At 43.4% G+C, this 11,890-nt stretch overlaps 2 protein-coding genes across 4 annotated transcripts in view; both read left to right on the top strand.

Annotated features, from left to right (window-relative positions):
* On the top strand, positions 1 to 6,219 carry rerglb (RERG/RAS-like b). Of its 2 annotated transcripts, none has more exons than XM_062549328.1 (5): positions 1 to 277; positions 1,475 to 1,528; positions 2,297 to 2,370; positions 3,369 to 3,520; positions 4,446 to 6,219. In XM_062549328.1, exons 1-5 carry the CDS (start codon positions 226 to 228, stop codon positions 4,729 to 4,731), a joined length of 618 nt encoding a protein of 205 aa, XP_062405312.1. In that variant the 5' UTR covers positions 1 to 225; the 3' UTR covers positions 4,732 to 6,219. The 2 variants fall into 2 exon arrangements, with proteins under 2 accessions (XP_062405312.1, XP_062405311.1); XM_062549327.1 differs by having other exon boundaries at positions 1,472 to 1,528.
* Positions 6,220 to 8,940: 2,721 nt separating this feature from the next.
* stk33 (serine/threonine kinase 33) overlaps positions 8,941 to 11,890 on the top strand; it is a 17,695-nt gene continuing 14,745 nt past the window's right edge. For both annotated transcript variants that reach the window (XM_062549194.1, XM_062549195.1), the window contains exon 1: positions 8,941 to 9,062. The gene's annotated coding sequence lies outside the window, so the exon portion shown is untranslated. The remainder of the gene's footprint in view (positions 9,063 to 11,890) is intronic.

Genomic DNA, 11,890 nt, shown 5'->3' with positions numbered 1-11,890 from the left:
AGGAGCAGAGGCTTCCAAGCAGAGCAGTACCTGCCTCCACCCTCTCCTCCGCCTGCAGCACACCGAGCAGGACAGCCTCCAAAACAGCCGGCCAGCCAGCCAGCCAGCCGGCCCGGCCTGCCTCTCTCCCTCTCACTCTCCTCCATCTCCCTCTCCCTCTCTCTCTCTCTCTCTCTCTCTCGCTCCAACTCCGTCTCGCCCAGCTGTTGTGCTCAGGCTGCAGTCATGACCGACATCAAGCTGGCCCTGCTGGGAAGCAGAGGAGCAGGAAAATCAGGTGAGCTCGCATCTGTAGCCATCACACCACTCTCAACGCTGATTTACAGGGAAGAAGTGCAGATGCACTTTCTGTCGAGGCAAGGTTTTAAAACGAATGTGTGTGTTAATCCATAGTTGGGGTCAGATTACTGTGTGTCACCATTGCAGGTCTATGTGTCACTGTAGTCTCGCTCAGATTGACTAATGCACTATGGGCCTGCTTTGAGAGGCGGTTTGATAAATGATGTCCAGTCTGCGTCCACTTTTTAACTTTCATGCTGCTGGATCTTTTTGTTGTATGAATTAGGTCACTGTTAAACAAATCAACCAAAGGGGAAATTAAAATTGATGGTTGTAACAAGCAAGTAATTGGTATAACTGATGAGGGATTCTTTTGTTCCTGTGTTGAATAGGGACACTAAGTCCCCCAGGCAGCATACCTGTGCTGATGACTATTAAATAAGCGCAGAATAATTACCCATGATCCCCCAGGGCCAAAAATCAAGAGCCGGCTGAGGGGACTAAGGTACCAAAGTCCTCTAATCACGGAGGTGCCCGGGACGAGCGAGCGAGGGAAGAAATTGCACATCTCCGTCCGATCTAACTTGGCAGGTCTGGGAGTGTGTTACGAGGACAGGCAGGCCTGCGGTCGGAGCTGTATAGCTGTGTGTGTGTGTGTGTGTGTGTGTGTGTGTGTGTGTGTGTGTGTGTGTGTGTGTTTGGGGGGGGGGGGGGGGGCAGAAAAAGCAACCTTCTCATGGCATCCGCTGAGGGAATGTTTGTACATGGAAACTCAAGCCCCTCACTTCAATGGTGGGGTGAGCCAATGCAGCTTCATGGCTCAAATATTTAATATAGAGCAGGCAGTGTGTTCATGGTGAAAGAGCGAATGAAATCTGTAAATGCTCGGAGCAGGGGTGCCAAATGTACCCTGGTGCACACGGTACAGGGTGGAGGAGTCCAAGTCTTTGATGAGAGAGGGGATTGACTCTTCCCCTCTCCTGCCCTCCTCTCCTCTCCTCGCCTCGCCGCTCCAGCCAAGCTTTAACTGCATTGTTTGTGGCTCAGGCGGATTGTTTTCAGCTCGTAGATCTGCAATGCTCTAATATGGCTCCTTCCTTCCATCTTCTCCAACCCCCCTCTCTCTCCCTCCCCCTATCTCTCTCTCTCTTTCTCTCTCTCTCTCTCTCATTCTCTCTATCACACTTCACAGCAGTTCTGGTGCGGTTCTTGACAAAGCGTTTCATCGGGGAGTACGCGTCCAACAGCAGTGAGTGTCCAGTGTTTATCCGAGCTTGTGTTTAATGATGTGATTGGATTACTGGTGCTCTAATTCATATTTGCTCCATCTCATCAGCCAGCCCGGGTCCACGGGCCCAGGCCCCCGGCAGAATTAACTCAGCACAGAGCTTTATTGTGTCTCATATCTAGCCATGGGAAATATGAGCATGGCCAAAACTTATACCCAAGCCCCCCAAGATTCAATTTCATGTAAAAGAAAAAGAAAGAAAAAAAAAAAAACATATGGGCTGATTATGGCTGTGTAAAGCTCAAAGGCATTAAAACAATTGTGTAAACATGGCGACTCTTTAAGAGCGCAGGGGGATTTGATGAAAACGTCTAACAGCTGAGTGAAGTCATACGCTTGTCCCATTACTCAGTGCATGTCTCGGCGATGGCTGCCTTTCATGTTGTCATGTTCCGAGTGCTATATGATTTCCGACCGCTCCGCTCCCAGCTAATTCCCCTTAAATCTATTAGCTTGTCTGTTCTGTCAGAACGGCCATGCCAGGGATTTTTGGAGGCTTACAGTAATGATCGCTCCTTATTACAGCCGCATGCGTATCACGTTGCATTGGCTCGCGCTGCTCTCACGTGATGTCTTTTATATTTTCTATTTACATTTTACTATCCCTTCCTTGTCTGCGAGCCAGACTTTTTATTTGGCACACATGTTGGTCATAACAAGAAGCCTCTCTCTCTCTCCTCTCTCTCTCTCTCTCTCTCTCTTTCTCTATTTCAACCTGTTTGTTTGCAGACTCCCTATACCGTAAAAGGCTCTCCATTGATGGGAGGCAGTTGAACTTGGAAGTCTTTGATCCGTGTTCACAGGTATGTAGCCATACATCCTGATCTGCTTCTCACACAGATGATGCTCGGTATAATCACAAAAGAGCTGTCACTCACTTCACTTCGCTGGTTCACTGGGAGACAGGTCCATATGGAGGCTGTATGTATGTATGCAGGGCTCTGGTGGGATTTATGGTGGGACCCCTGAGGTTGAGAGAGCGGGTGCATGGCATGGCGCGTTGCGATGCGGTGCGGCACTCGCCCTTTGAAAGCTGAGAGCCGCAGCAGAGCGTTCACTGCTCACGGCTGCTGCATCTGGGAGCTTTTATGGCGTAGAACTTCAGAGGCTCTCACTATGAGTCCCAGAGTCCGGCTAACTGGACGTGTGTTGTCCAGTCCTGTGACATCTCAAGCATGTGAAAGACATTAGGTTTACAAGCACCTTCTCATTGTGTCTCTTCATCCACCACCACCACCACACACGTGTGTGCACACACACACACACACACACACACACACACACACACACACACACAGGTGTGTACACACGCACACACACAGACACATATACCCACGTACCCATACTGGTGCCGTGTACACACACACACATACCCATATGTGTACACACACACACACACACACACACACACACAGAGAGACACAGACACTCACACACAAAGGCAAGAAAAGTTTACAGAGGTAAAAAAGTATTTTGTAAAAAAAAAAAAAAAAAAAAGCTCTCCTTGACACAAGTGGCAGTTACAGTTCCCAAGAGCACTGTTGGGGAAAATGTGAAACTTTTGTCGGAGTGTAGCTGTTATCTCCCCTGCTGTTTGATACCCCCACACTGCTTTCTCCCTGCAGTGGGAGGAATTAATGGAAAGCGAGGTCCCCCGTTTGTTTATGTCCCCTTGTTCCATTCGCTCCAGGGCACCTTTAGTGAGTGAGGCTGGTTGGAAATGTGTCCCTTTGATCAGACCCCAATGTTGCCCCCCCCCCCCCCCCCCCCCAACCCCAAACGCTCCTGTGTTCCCCTGCAGACCGGTGAGAGCAGGTGCATCCTGGAGGAGCCGCTGGAGTGGGCCGACGGCTTCGTAGTGGTGTACAACATCAGCGACCGCACGTCCTTCCTCAACGCCAAAAACATCCTGCGCCAGATCAAAGAGACTCGTGGAGGGGAGACCTGTAAGGGGTGAGTGACGCAGCGTACCCCTTGACCCCCGGGGGCTCCGTTGGGGCCGGTACTAGGGGGGGGACCGGGGCCCTGTTAGGAGAGATTAATGAGGACCATTTGTGGAGCCCCCCGAGTTCTTTGTGTGGATTTGGTGCAGTGGGTCTGAGTGTAAACAGAGGTCCAAAAAATGACAGAAATAAAGAATAAAAGAAACAATCGGCGAGCTTGGATGAACGTGGGTGGGTGAGTGGGTGGGATTGATCTGTCAGCGTGTCTCAGTCAGAGGAGCTAACAACTTTTACAGCATAACACACACACACACACACACACACACACGTACACACATTCACACCCTCTCAGCTCAGTTAATTGTTAAAAGGGAACAGAGGTCTCTCTATAACATTTCCTTCAGCGCTTGATGGAGGAGAACCTGGCGTTTCACTGAACAATTGTCACTTGAAAGCCATTTGCTGACAGTGGAAAGTGCGGGCGTGAAGTGGGCAGCTGGCAGCCATTAAAGCTCTCACACATACATGCAGAGTGAGATCAGATGGGTGGTCATGCTCCAGCCCTGCTTTCGTGCTCGCGCTGCACCGGGGGCCAAAACGCTTTGACACGCTCTGGAAAGAAAGACATGACACAGAGCACGGCTGCGGAGTGCAGCTTACCGTATATTGTTTGGCATTTGACACGCGCTATACGCTTTTCCTCTCCGACTCTCACGTCTTGGTGCACACACACACACACACACACACACACACACACACACACACACACACACAGTGCTTTATTGTTCTATGAGCCCAGAAAAGTTCTGCTCGTCCATATGGCTGTGTAAACACTGCAGAGTTAAAAAAAAAAAAAAAAAAAGATGAAAAAAACCCCCCACAAAAAAACGAGCTTGCGTGAGTAATCAGTCTTCATCATTTTCTGTGCTGGCCAGGGAGGTGGACATTCCCATCTGTCTGGTGGGGAACAAGCAGGACCTGTGCCACAGCCGGCAGGTGCCCGAGGAGGAGGCGCGGGCCACGGCCCTGGAGCACAAGTGCCACTTCCAGGAGGTGTCGGCGGCCGAGGACTACGTGGAGATCGCCAACCTCTTCACCAAGCTGATGCGCCACGTGATGGAGCACCTGAAGTACCGGGCCGACCGCCGACGCTACAGCGGCTCCAAGTCCATGGCCAAGCTCATCAACAACGTCTTTGGCAAGAGGAGGAAGTCTGTCTGAGAGCGCCCGGCCTTCGCTGCCAGGGAAGCGGACAGGCTCAATCAAGTGCCTGACTATTAACCATGTAAAAAAAAAAAAAAAAAAAAAACAAGAGCTGTGTTGTCTCTCATGCATTCAATAAGTGTCATATTTCGGGTCACATTTGGAGTGTCCCCTCCTGTGGGCGTAGCCATAGCAGCTCAACTCTCTGTCTTACGAGAGAAGTGTCATTTCCTGTAGTTTTCGTGTTCATCTCGACTGTTACATGGATAGGTTTGTCTATGCATATAGTAGCATAAAGAGTCTAACAGCTGGCATATGGACTGCATAATACAGTAATCAAGACATCAAGAAGAATTTTGCAAGTGCTCCGTGAGAAAATGTTATTACTTTCCATGAGTGAAGTGCCAGACAGCATAATGTGTATGAAAAAGGGGCAAAGGGAGTGATATGTTTGGAACTGTGTGTTACACAATGTAATATGATTTTAAGTGTTACACACTGAAATGCTTTCATGTATATACTATATACTTCTTTTTTAATTTTGAACTTTTCTCTTTTCTACCAAGCATTAGTTAGAAATGTTCTCTTGGGCGGTTCTGCTGCTTTCTGTTGGAAAAAGTGACCCATGTGCTGGACTTTGCTTGTAGGAATGCACAATGTTTGAGTGACCTCCGTCTTATAGGGAGCAGTAATGAGGTGAGAATTATGGGTAAATTACCCCTGAACAACAGAGCATGGCACAGGACTTCAAATAAATCCCAATTGGATCTCTGGTGTGGCATATTTAAAACAGACTGCTTTTAATCTTATGTTGTAACGACGGGTAAAATTGCTTTCTGTGGAGGAAAAAAGAACAAAAGAACAAGAGCAGTTAAAGCTATTTCTGACATAGACGGAATGGTATGTGCTTGGCATTTTTATTGCATGCAGATATCTAATGGTGGTGATGTGCACAGCATTTGCTGAATGTAACATAATTAGAAGTAGCATAGACTTGACTTTTGCTGTCTAACAGCATAAATTTACTGAGATGGACCAAATATTGCCAACCATTACCAGGTACTTCAGTTTCACATATTTGGAAATTCAGCCCCAATATGTCAGGACTAAACGGTTCAATTTCATCTTTGAGGATCTGGAGCTTGATCAGTTCAATCCAGGGTAACAGACTGTGGCAAAAGCACCCTAGCCATGCAGTACCATTTAGTGGAAATTGCATTCGAGCAAAAGAATGTTGGATCCCACTGTAATCAAGTATCTGTTGTACAATGTAATTTAGATGTGAACTTAAAACTATGTTACTAACCATAATCCCCTACAAATAACATATTGTAAGAACATGTAATTATGCACAAAGCACATTGGAATTATTCATTAAGATGCACATTAATAGTAGGTTACCTCAGGATGCTTATTATACAATGGGGTGCATTTCTTATCGTGTCACTGGACAATTTTTGAATATGCTGAGTGTGTATGTATGTTTCAATCATACCATTATACAGAGAGAATTAAAGGAATAAAATAAAGGAATTAAAAACCACAAGGTTTGCTGCATCAGTTTTGTTGTTTTGAATGCATGAACATGATTCTTCTCTACTGATATAATGAAAGCAGAGTTAGAGGAGGAGAGTGCATGGCTTCACTGTTGCGGGCGATTTAAAAGACATGTCTGTGATTCACAAACAGCCATGAGAATCATCTGGTGCCTATTATCTCTGCAAAGAGTGCAGACACAGATTGAACATGACCTGTTAAGTCGTTATGGTTTTGTTGGACTGTACTGAACCATTGAACAATTCTTGAAAATAACAGAAGAGTTTTTAAAAAATGTCATCCCCAAGTATGGAAACCAAATCAGCAACTCTGGCATGCTTCTGTACATAATTTAAAACTGTAATTATTTTTTATCTCTAGAATGTTTAGTTATATCCAGGGAATTAGGTCATATGTTGATATAAACTGAAAATACAAGAAAACAGATACATTTGGCAGAACCATCTCAGTCAACATTCACAATGTAGTGGAGGTTTACAAGACCTCATTGTAAAGTTACTCTTTCCCTGGGGAGAGAAGGTCCAGGCATTTTCCATTGCCCTAGTCTTATTATTTACTTAACTTAATTATGATTAAATTAGCTGCTTATTTACTACTGATAATTGCATCTATGTATCAAAATCACCATCTAAAGTAACATACTGTGTTAAATGTGTGGCCTTTGCAGGACCTTTTATTGCACTCTGCTCTTGCTCTTCTAATAAATAGTCGTTTCAAGGAATAGTCTTGGTGCCTTTTAAAGGCCCCATATCACATCACACTCCTCCTTTCAGAGCTTTTATTTCCAGTACATGTATTTTGGTATCTGGGATGGCTACTGCTGCACAACACTGAAAAAAATAATCCAGTCAGTTGTTTACGAGCTGCCTAGGTCTGGATACATGATCCACTGAGCCATTCAGAATGTAGAACGAAGAATGCAGAGATAGCATAAGTACACACTTAGGCCTACTATCCTCAAATAGAAGTTCAGATACTTGTGTTAAAAGTATTGAAAGACTGACAAAAAAGCTGAATCAGTAGCTTTAGTAAAGGTAGGGCCTACCAAACACATTAAGCAATATGTTTGTGTTTGTAAAGGAACAGACACACAAACAAGTGTAAACAGTCTGAAATGTGTGGTAAGCTTCTTCTTTGACCTAAGTGGGAAGATATTTTATTTACCATTATGTAAAATAAAAATGTTCCTGGTAGGTAAAAATGAGTTCCCTCTATTCTAATATCTACAAATTCTCAAACACTTGGAGTTAGGCTATATATGTATAGTTTTCTTTTAAAAAATAATGTCTAATAACACTGTTGTTGTTGATTTTTTTTTCTTTTTCATTTTTGTGTGCCATTCTATCTTATGCCATTGAGGTTGAACAAATTACAACCACTACTCATATGAACATAAATATGTGTCATATTGGGGCCAAAGTAGCAAATATTAAAACCTATATTATTGTGGTTCCATGTGATTATGTAAACGAATGCATTCAGAGTAGCAAGAAGAGAGGGGGCAAGGGGCATGATGATGCCATTTGGGCAGGGACAGAGGGTGACAATGGGGTGAGAAAAGGAACAAAAACAGACATATAGTTGTGTCATAGCATGCAGTTGTTTTGGTTTGAGTATTGGATTACATGATCACATACGATCACGTATGACCTCCCTCATGACATAGGCCTAAGACAATAGTTAAATACTTTGTAGCAGCTAGTGAAGCACTACCCTACAGTAGTTCAACTTAAAAAGAGCACTCAAATGTTACAGGAGATGAGGCCAGGGAGAGAAGGCAGTCCCTTATTCCTCAGGATAAATGACCAATCCGTACATCTGCTTGTAATCAGTCGGTAATTCCATGGTATTCTACAACTGTCACTTGCAGTAAGCAATGGCTCATTGGATTGTTGTGCAAGGCAAATCAATGTTTTCCCAGCAATTCTCTGTAATCAGGTTTCTTCATTTCACTGACATCATCTCAGCTTTGCACTTTCTCCAATAGTTACGACCATTTAGCATACCATTTTCCAGTTTGTAACAAGTGATTATTTTGGACAACAGTGAGTGATACTGTAACATAACATTTTATGTCTTGCTATTGGGGGGCACATTTAGAAGTATCTTTTATACATATTTGGTCCTGAGAGTATGATTACATTGAGGCCTCGGGGTATGATTACTCAGAGTTGGCTATTTGTTTTTTATTTTTAAAGGAAGACATCAATTAACTATTTAAAATAATGGGAAAAGGGGGTAATAGGGCCTTTACATTTCCTTGTAGTATTATATACAACCACTAGATGGAAACCAATACCTAAAATAAGAATTTGCGACGACGGCTGTAAAGCTGAAACATTTGCCTCATGCTGACAAGCATAGGCTACTGCCATTTCAATCACTCTTATAAGTAGCCATGGCCTATGCTAAACTTAATAATGCAATGTGTGAAAAGAATGCCAAAAAATGCAAACAAAACATAAAATAACATAACATAAAATAAAAAAAATCACTGTTCATTTTAAATGCAGAGCAATTCATACACAAAATCACCATTAAAAAAATATAAGCTATAATACAGCAGGCCAAGTATCTTCAGGTTTGTGACTGGATAGCAAGTTGATTGACGTACAGACGTTCAAGGCTGTCCTACACCAGCCACCGTAGTTCGCCCTCCCTTCAGTAAGAAATGGAAAGAAATGTTTAGAAAGGGTCGCAGTGTACTGTCCAATGTAAGGCATCCTGGTACGCAACAAGTTATCACTACAGGTGAAGGAAACGTCTTTGAAGACTCTGGCACATAACGGATGGTAAATGAATGTTTAGTTTAAGAATCTGTATTGCTTTGGTTGCTAGATTGATAGAGAAGTTGATGCCGAATGAAAACTGCGAAGCTAACTTCTTTGGTTGCCATAGCAACACACGCCAAAGCCTCAGTGCGTGTGAGTTTTGCATTCACTTGTGGCTAATGAATCCCAACTGGGGAGTCATTTTTTCATATAAGCCTCGCGATTTGCATTCGCACTCTTTGAATAAATGTAGTTGTTAGATATGCACATGTATTTCGCTGCTCCTCGATCAGTAGTCGTTTATTTTGACGCTTTGATTCGGAATTGCAGTGTTCGAAGCCTAGCAAGTATTTGCTAGCTGACATAAGTTAACGTTACTCTGTTACATTATGGCTAGCTGCTAACTGTGTCGCCAGCAAGTTATTACTTTAATGGACAGCAATAGCGAAACTTGGGAGTATTTTCAGATATTGACAATGGAAAGGGAAAGTTCGCATAACTTAACTCAATAAACTCAATTTAATGAACGTGGCCAGTTTTATTGCTACTTCAGCTTAGAGCGCATTGAAACATCAGTGAGCATTAAAACACCTATTACTATGCAGGTTCTATGCCAGATAATTATATTTAGCTGGAACAGGTCACAGAAAGTTAATTGCTACTTGTATGAGATTTAAATAATTATGGGCTCCAAGCAGCTGGGTGTTGCTTGCTCCTGCAACATTGCCTTTCTTGCTAAAGAATGTAATGCTCCAGTTTCACTTTTTTCCCAGTTGACATGATGAAATGGGTGCAGGTCTGGGCGATATGAGTACCATGGGGAAAAGGTTACTAAATTAAGTGACAAGAGATCCATTACTGAATATCCATTATCTGATCTCCATATCTTTCCTTTGTATTGTAATGAAACTGTGAACCGCACTTGGCAGTGTTTTAGTGTGAATAGCCTGTCTGTTATGATCATAGACGTTTCCAACAGAAAGTGGTAGCTTAAAATCTCTTGTGGCATAATTAAGCTGATAAATGATACAAGTATATAATTATAGAAATAACTGTAGCCTAGGACTCTTCCTTCCTATGACACAAAAATAGGCTATGGTTTCTTGATATCTTTCTGCATTGCCTCCTTTATCTAGGCTAGAAGGATTTCACTTTCCCTAAGATTGGACTATAACAAAGGAGTTTGGTATAGTTCAGACTTGGCTAGTGATGCAAAAGAATCCAGAGACTGACTGCTCTGTGAATGATGTCTGAATGCCGTGTATCACTTCAGCTGTGATATCTTTTTTTTTGTTCCTAATGATTCCTCTCAAAGGAACTTACTGACATTTCAGAAACTGTGCCCTGCAGAGACTGGCCTAGCTGGAGCCATTAAACCAATGACAAATGCTTTTGAATATGTTGTTGCACATTATCTCCTAGCAACATGTGAACTCCTCTGAGCAAGTGGGAGCAACTTGATCTTTTGGTTCTTTAGAACAGAGCAAGTTCATCCAGTCTCTGCTGATCAATTAGACGCGACTTGAAAGAAACCACATTAAGACAATTGGTCATTCATAAAGACTCGATGCATTGAGTGCACCAACCACAGAACTGAGAGTTAAGTTAACTTAGATTTATAACGGTATGTTTCAGATCATCAGAAAGGCAACATAGAATCTGAATGGGAGCAGTGCACTGTCTGTGTGGGTATATAGACATAACCTACATTCAATAGGAGCAATAATGTTGAAATCACACTTGGCCATGATCTCCAAAGTTATAAGTATAAGAGTATAAGACCCTTGTTTGCAGTGCATCAGTGAGGTTTCATTATGGAGGCTAGATACATTTCTGATGGAGTTGAAAGCTTTACATTAGCTCATATTTGTAATGCCCCATATGGGTACACTGAGGATACTGTGTTGGATAGTGTCCATCCAGGTATTTATTGACTTCACCATCGTATGGCTAGTGCATTCTGACATGATTAAATGCTTTGCCATACTAGCCTATATTGCTGTCGCAAAACAGTTTTTAAGCTGAGTGCATCTAAGATTTCCCTCTCCCTATACTTGCAGTCTAGACATGCTCATCTTCCTTCAGCAGGTAATATAATTCCAAAGCTCATTAAGACGGCGAGGTTTATCATTTGTCATCAAAGGCAGTTGTCAATAAATAATTAAACTGCAGATGATGAGAATGAAATATTTAGCTCCGCCTGCAAAGAGGAATATGTTTGTGTTTGCCAAGTGTGTCCTGTAAAATCCCAAACAGTTAGGCCTATGTTATACGAGTCCCTCGCCTTCCCTCCGATATTTCATGTCGAGGTAAAAAAGTGTTTCTTGAGTAGAGTGTAGTGTGGTGATGATCGGACCCCTTAACCTTCGGCTTGAATAAGAACTGCTCGCACAGTTATTACTTCATCCCTCCATTTGCATTTGAACTGCTGCTGCTTAAAAGGGTGGGCAGGCTTTCAAAGGGAAGCGATTCTGTCAAATAGTGTGCAGTCTGCAGCGTTGCAGGGAAGAAAGGGTTGCATGCACGGAAGAGAGAGTAGAATTAAAGAAGAGGTTAGAACATGGAACAGAAAGGAGAGAGAGAAGAAGGGAACAAAAGGAAGAATAAGGAGGGAGGGTTGTGGGGGGTGCGGGGGGGGGGCTCACCGTGAAGCAGGGAAAAGGGAGAGAGACAGCGAGAGAAAACTCAATCCAGGCCTGGAATTATCTCTGTGTGTCCAGGCATCATTCCGATGTCACATTTAATTTGCGTCGCCCGCTGAAACAGAGCATCTCTCTCGCAGCCGAGGGAAACAATGGGTATTTCCGTCTGCAAACAGTCTGTAAATAAACGCTAATGGCCGTCTGACA

The sequence above is a fragment of the Sardina pilchardus genome, chromosome 11, assembly GCF_963854185.1.
Source record: "Sardina pilchardus chromosome 11, fSarPil1.1, whole genome shotgun sequence".
NCBI classification, from domain to species: domain Eukaryota; kingdom Metazoa; phylum Chordata; class Actinopteri; order Clupeiformes; family Clupeidae; genus Sardina; species Sardina pilchardus.
The sequence above is the reverse complement of the archived record's forward strand: the minus strand, read 5'-3'. Positions and strand labels throughout refer to the sequence as shown.

Coding starts and splice junctions, on each gene's coding strand:
- rerglb (XM_062549327.1), top strand. CDS start 226: ATGACCGACATCAAGCTGGCCCTGCTGGGAAGCAGAGGAGCAGGAAAA. Junction 2,371..3,368: donor TCTTTGATCCGTGTTCACAG/GTATGTAGCCAT, acceptor GTTCCCCTGCAG/ACCGGTGAGAGCAGGTGCAT. Junction 3,521..4,445: donor GGAGGGGAGACCTGTAAGGG/GTGAGTGACGCA, acceptor TGTGCTGGCCAG/GGAGGTGGACATTCCCATCT.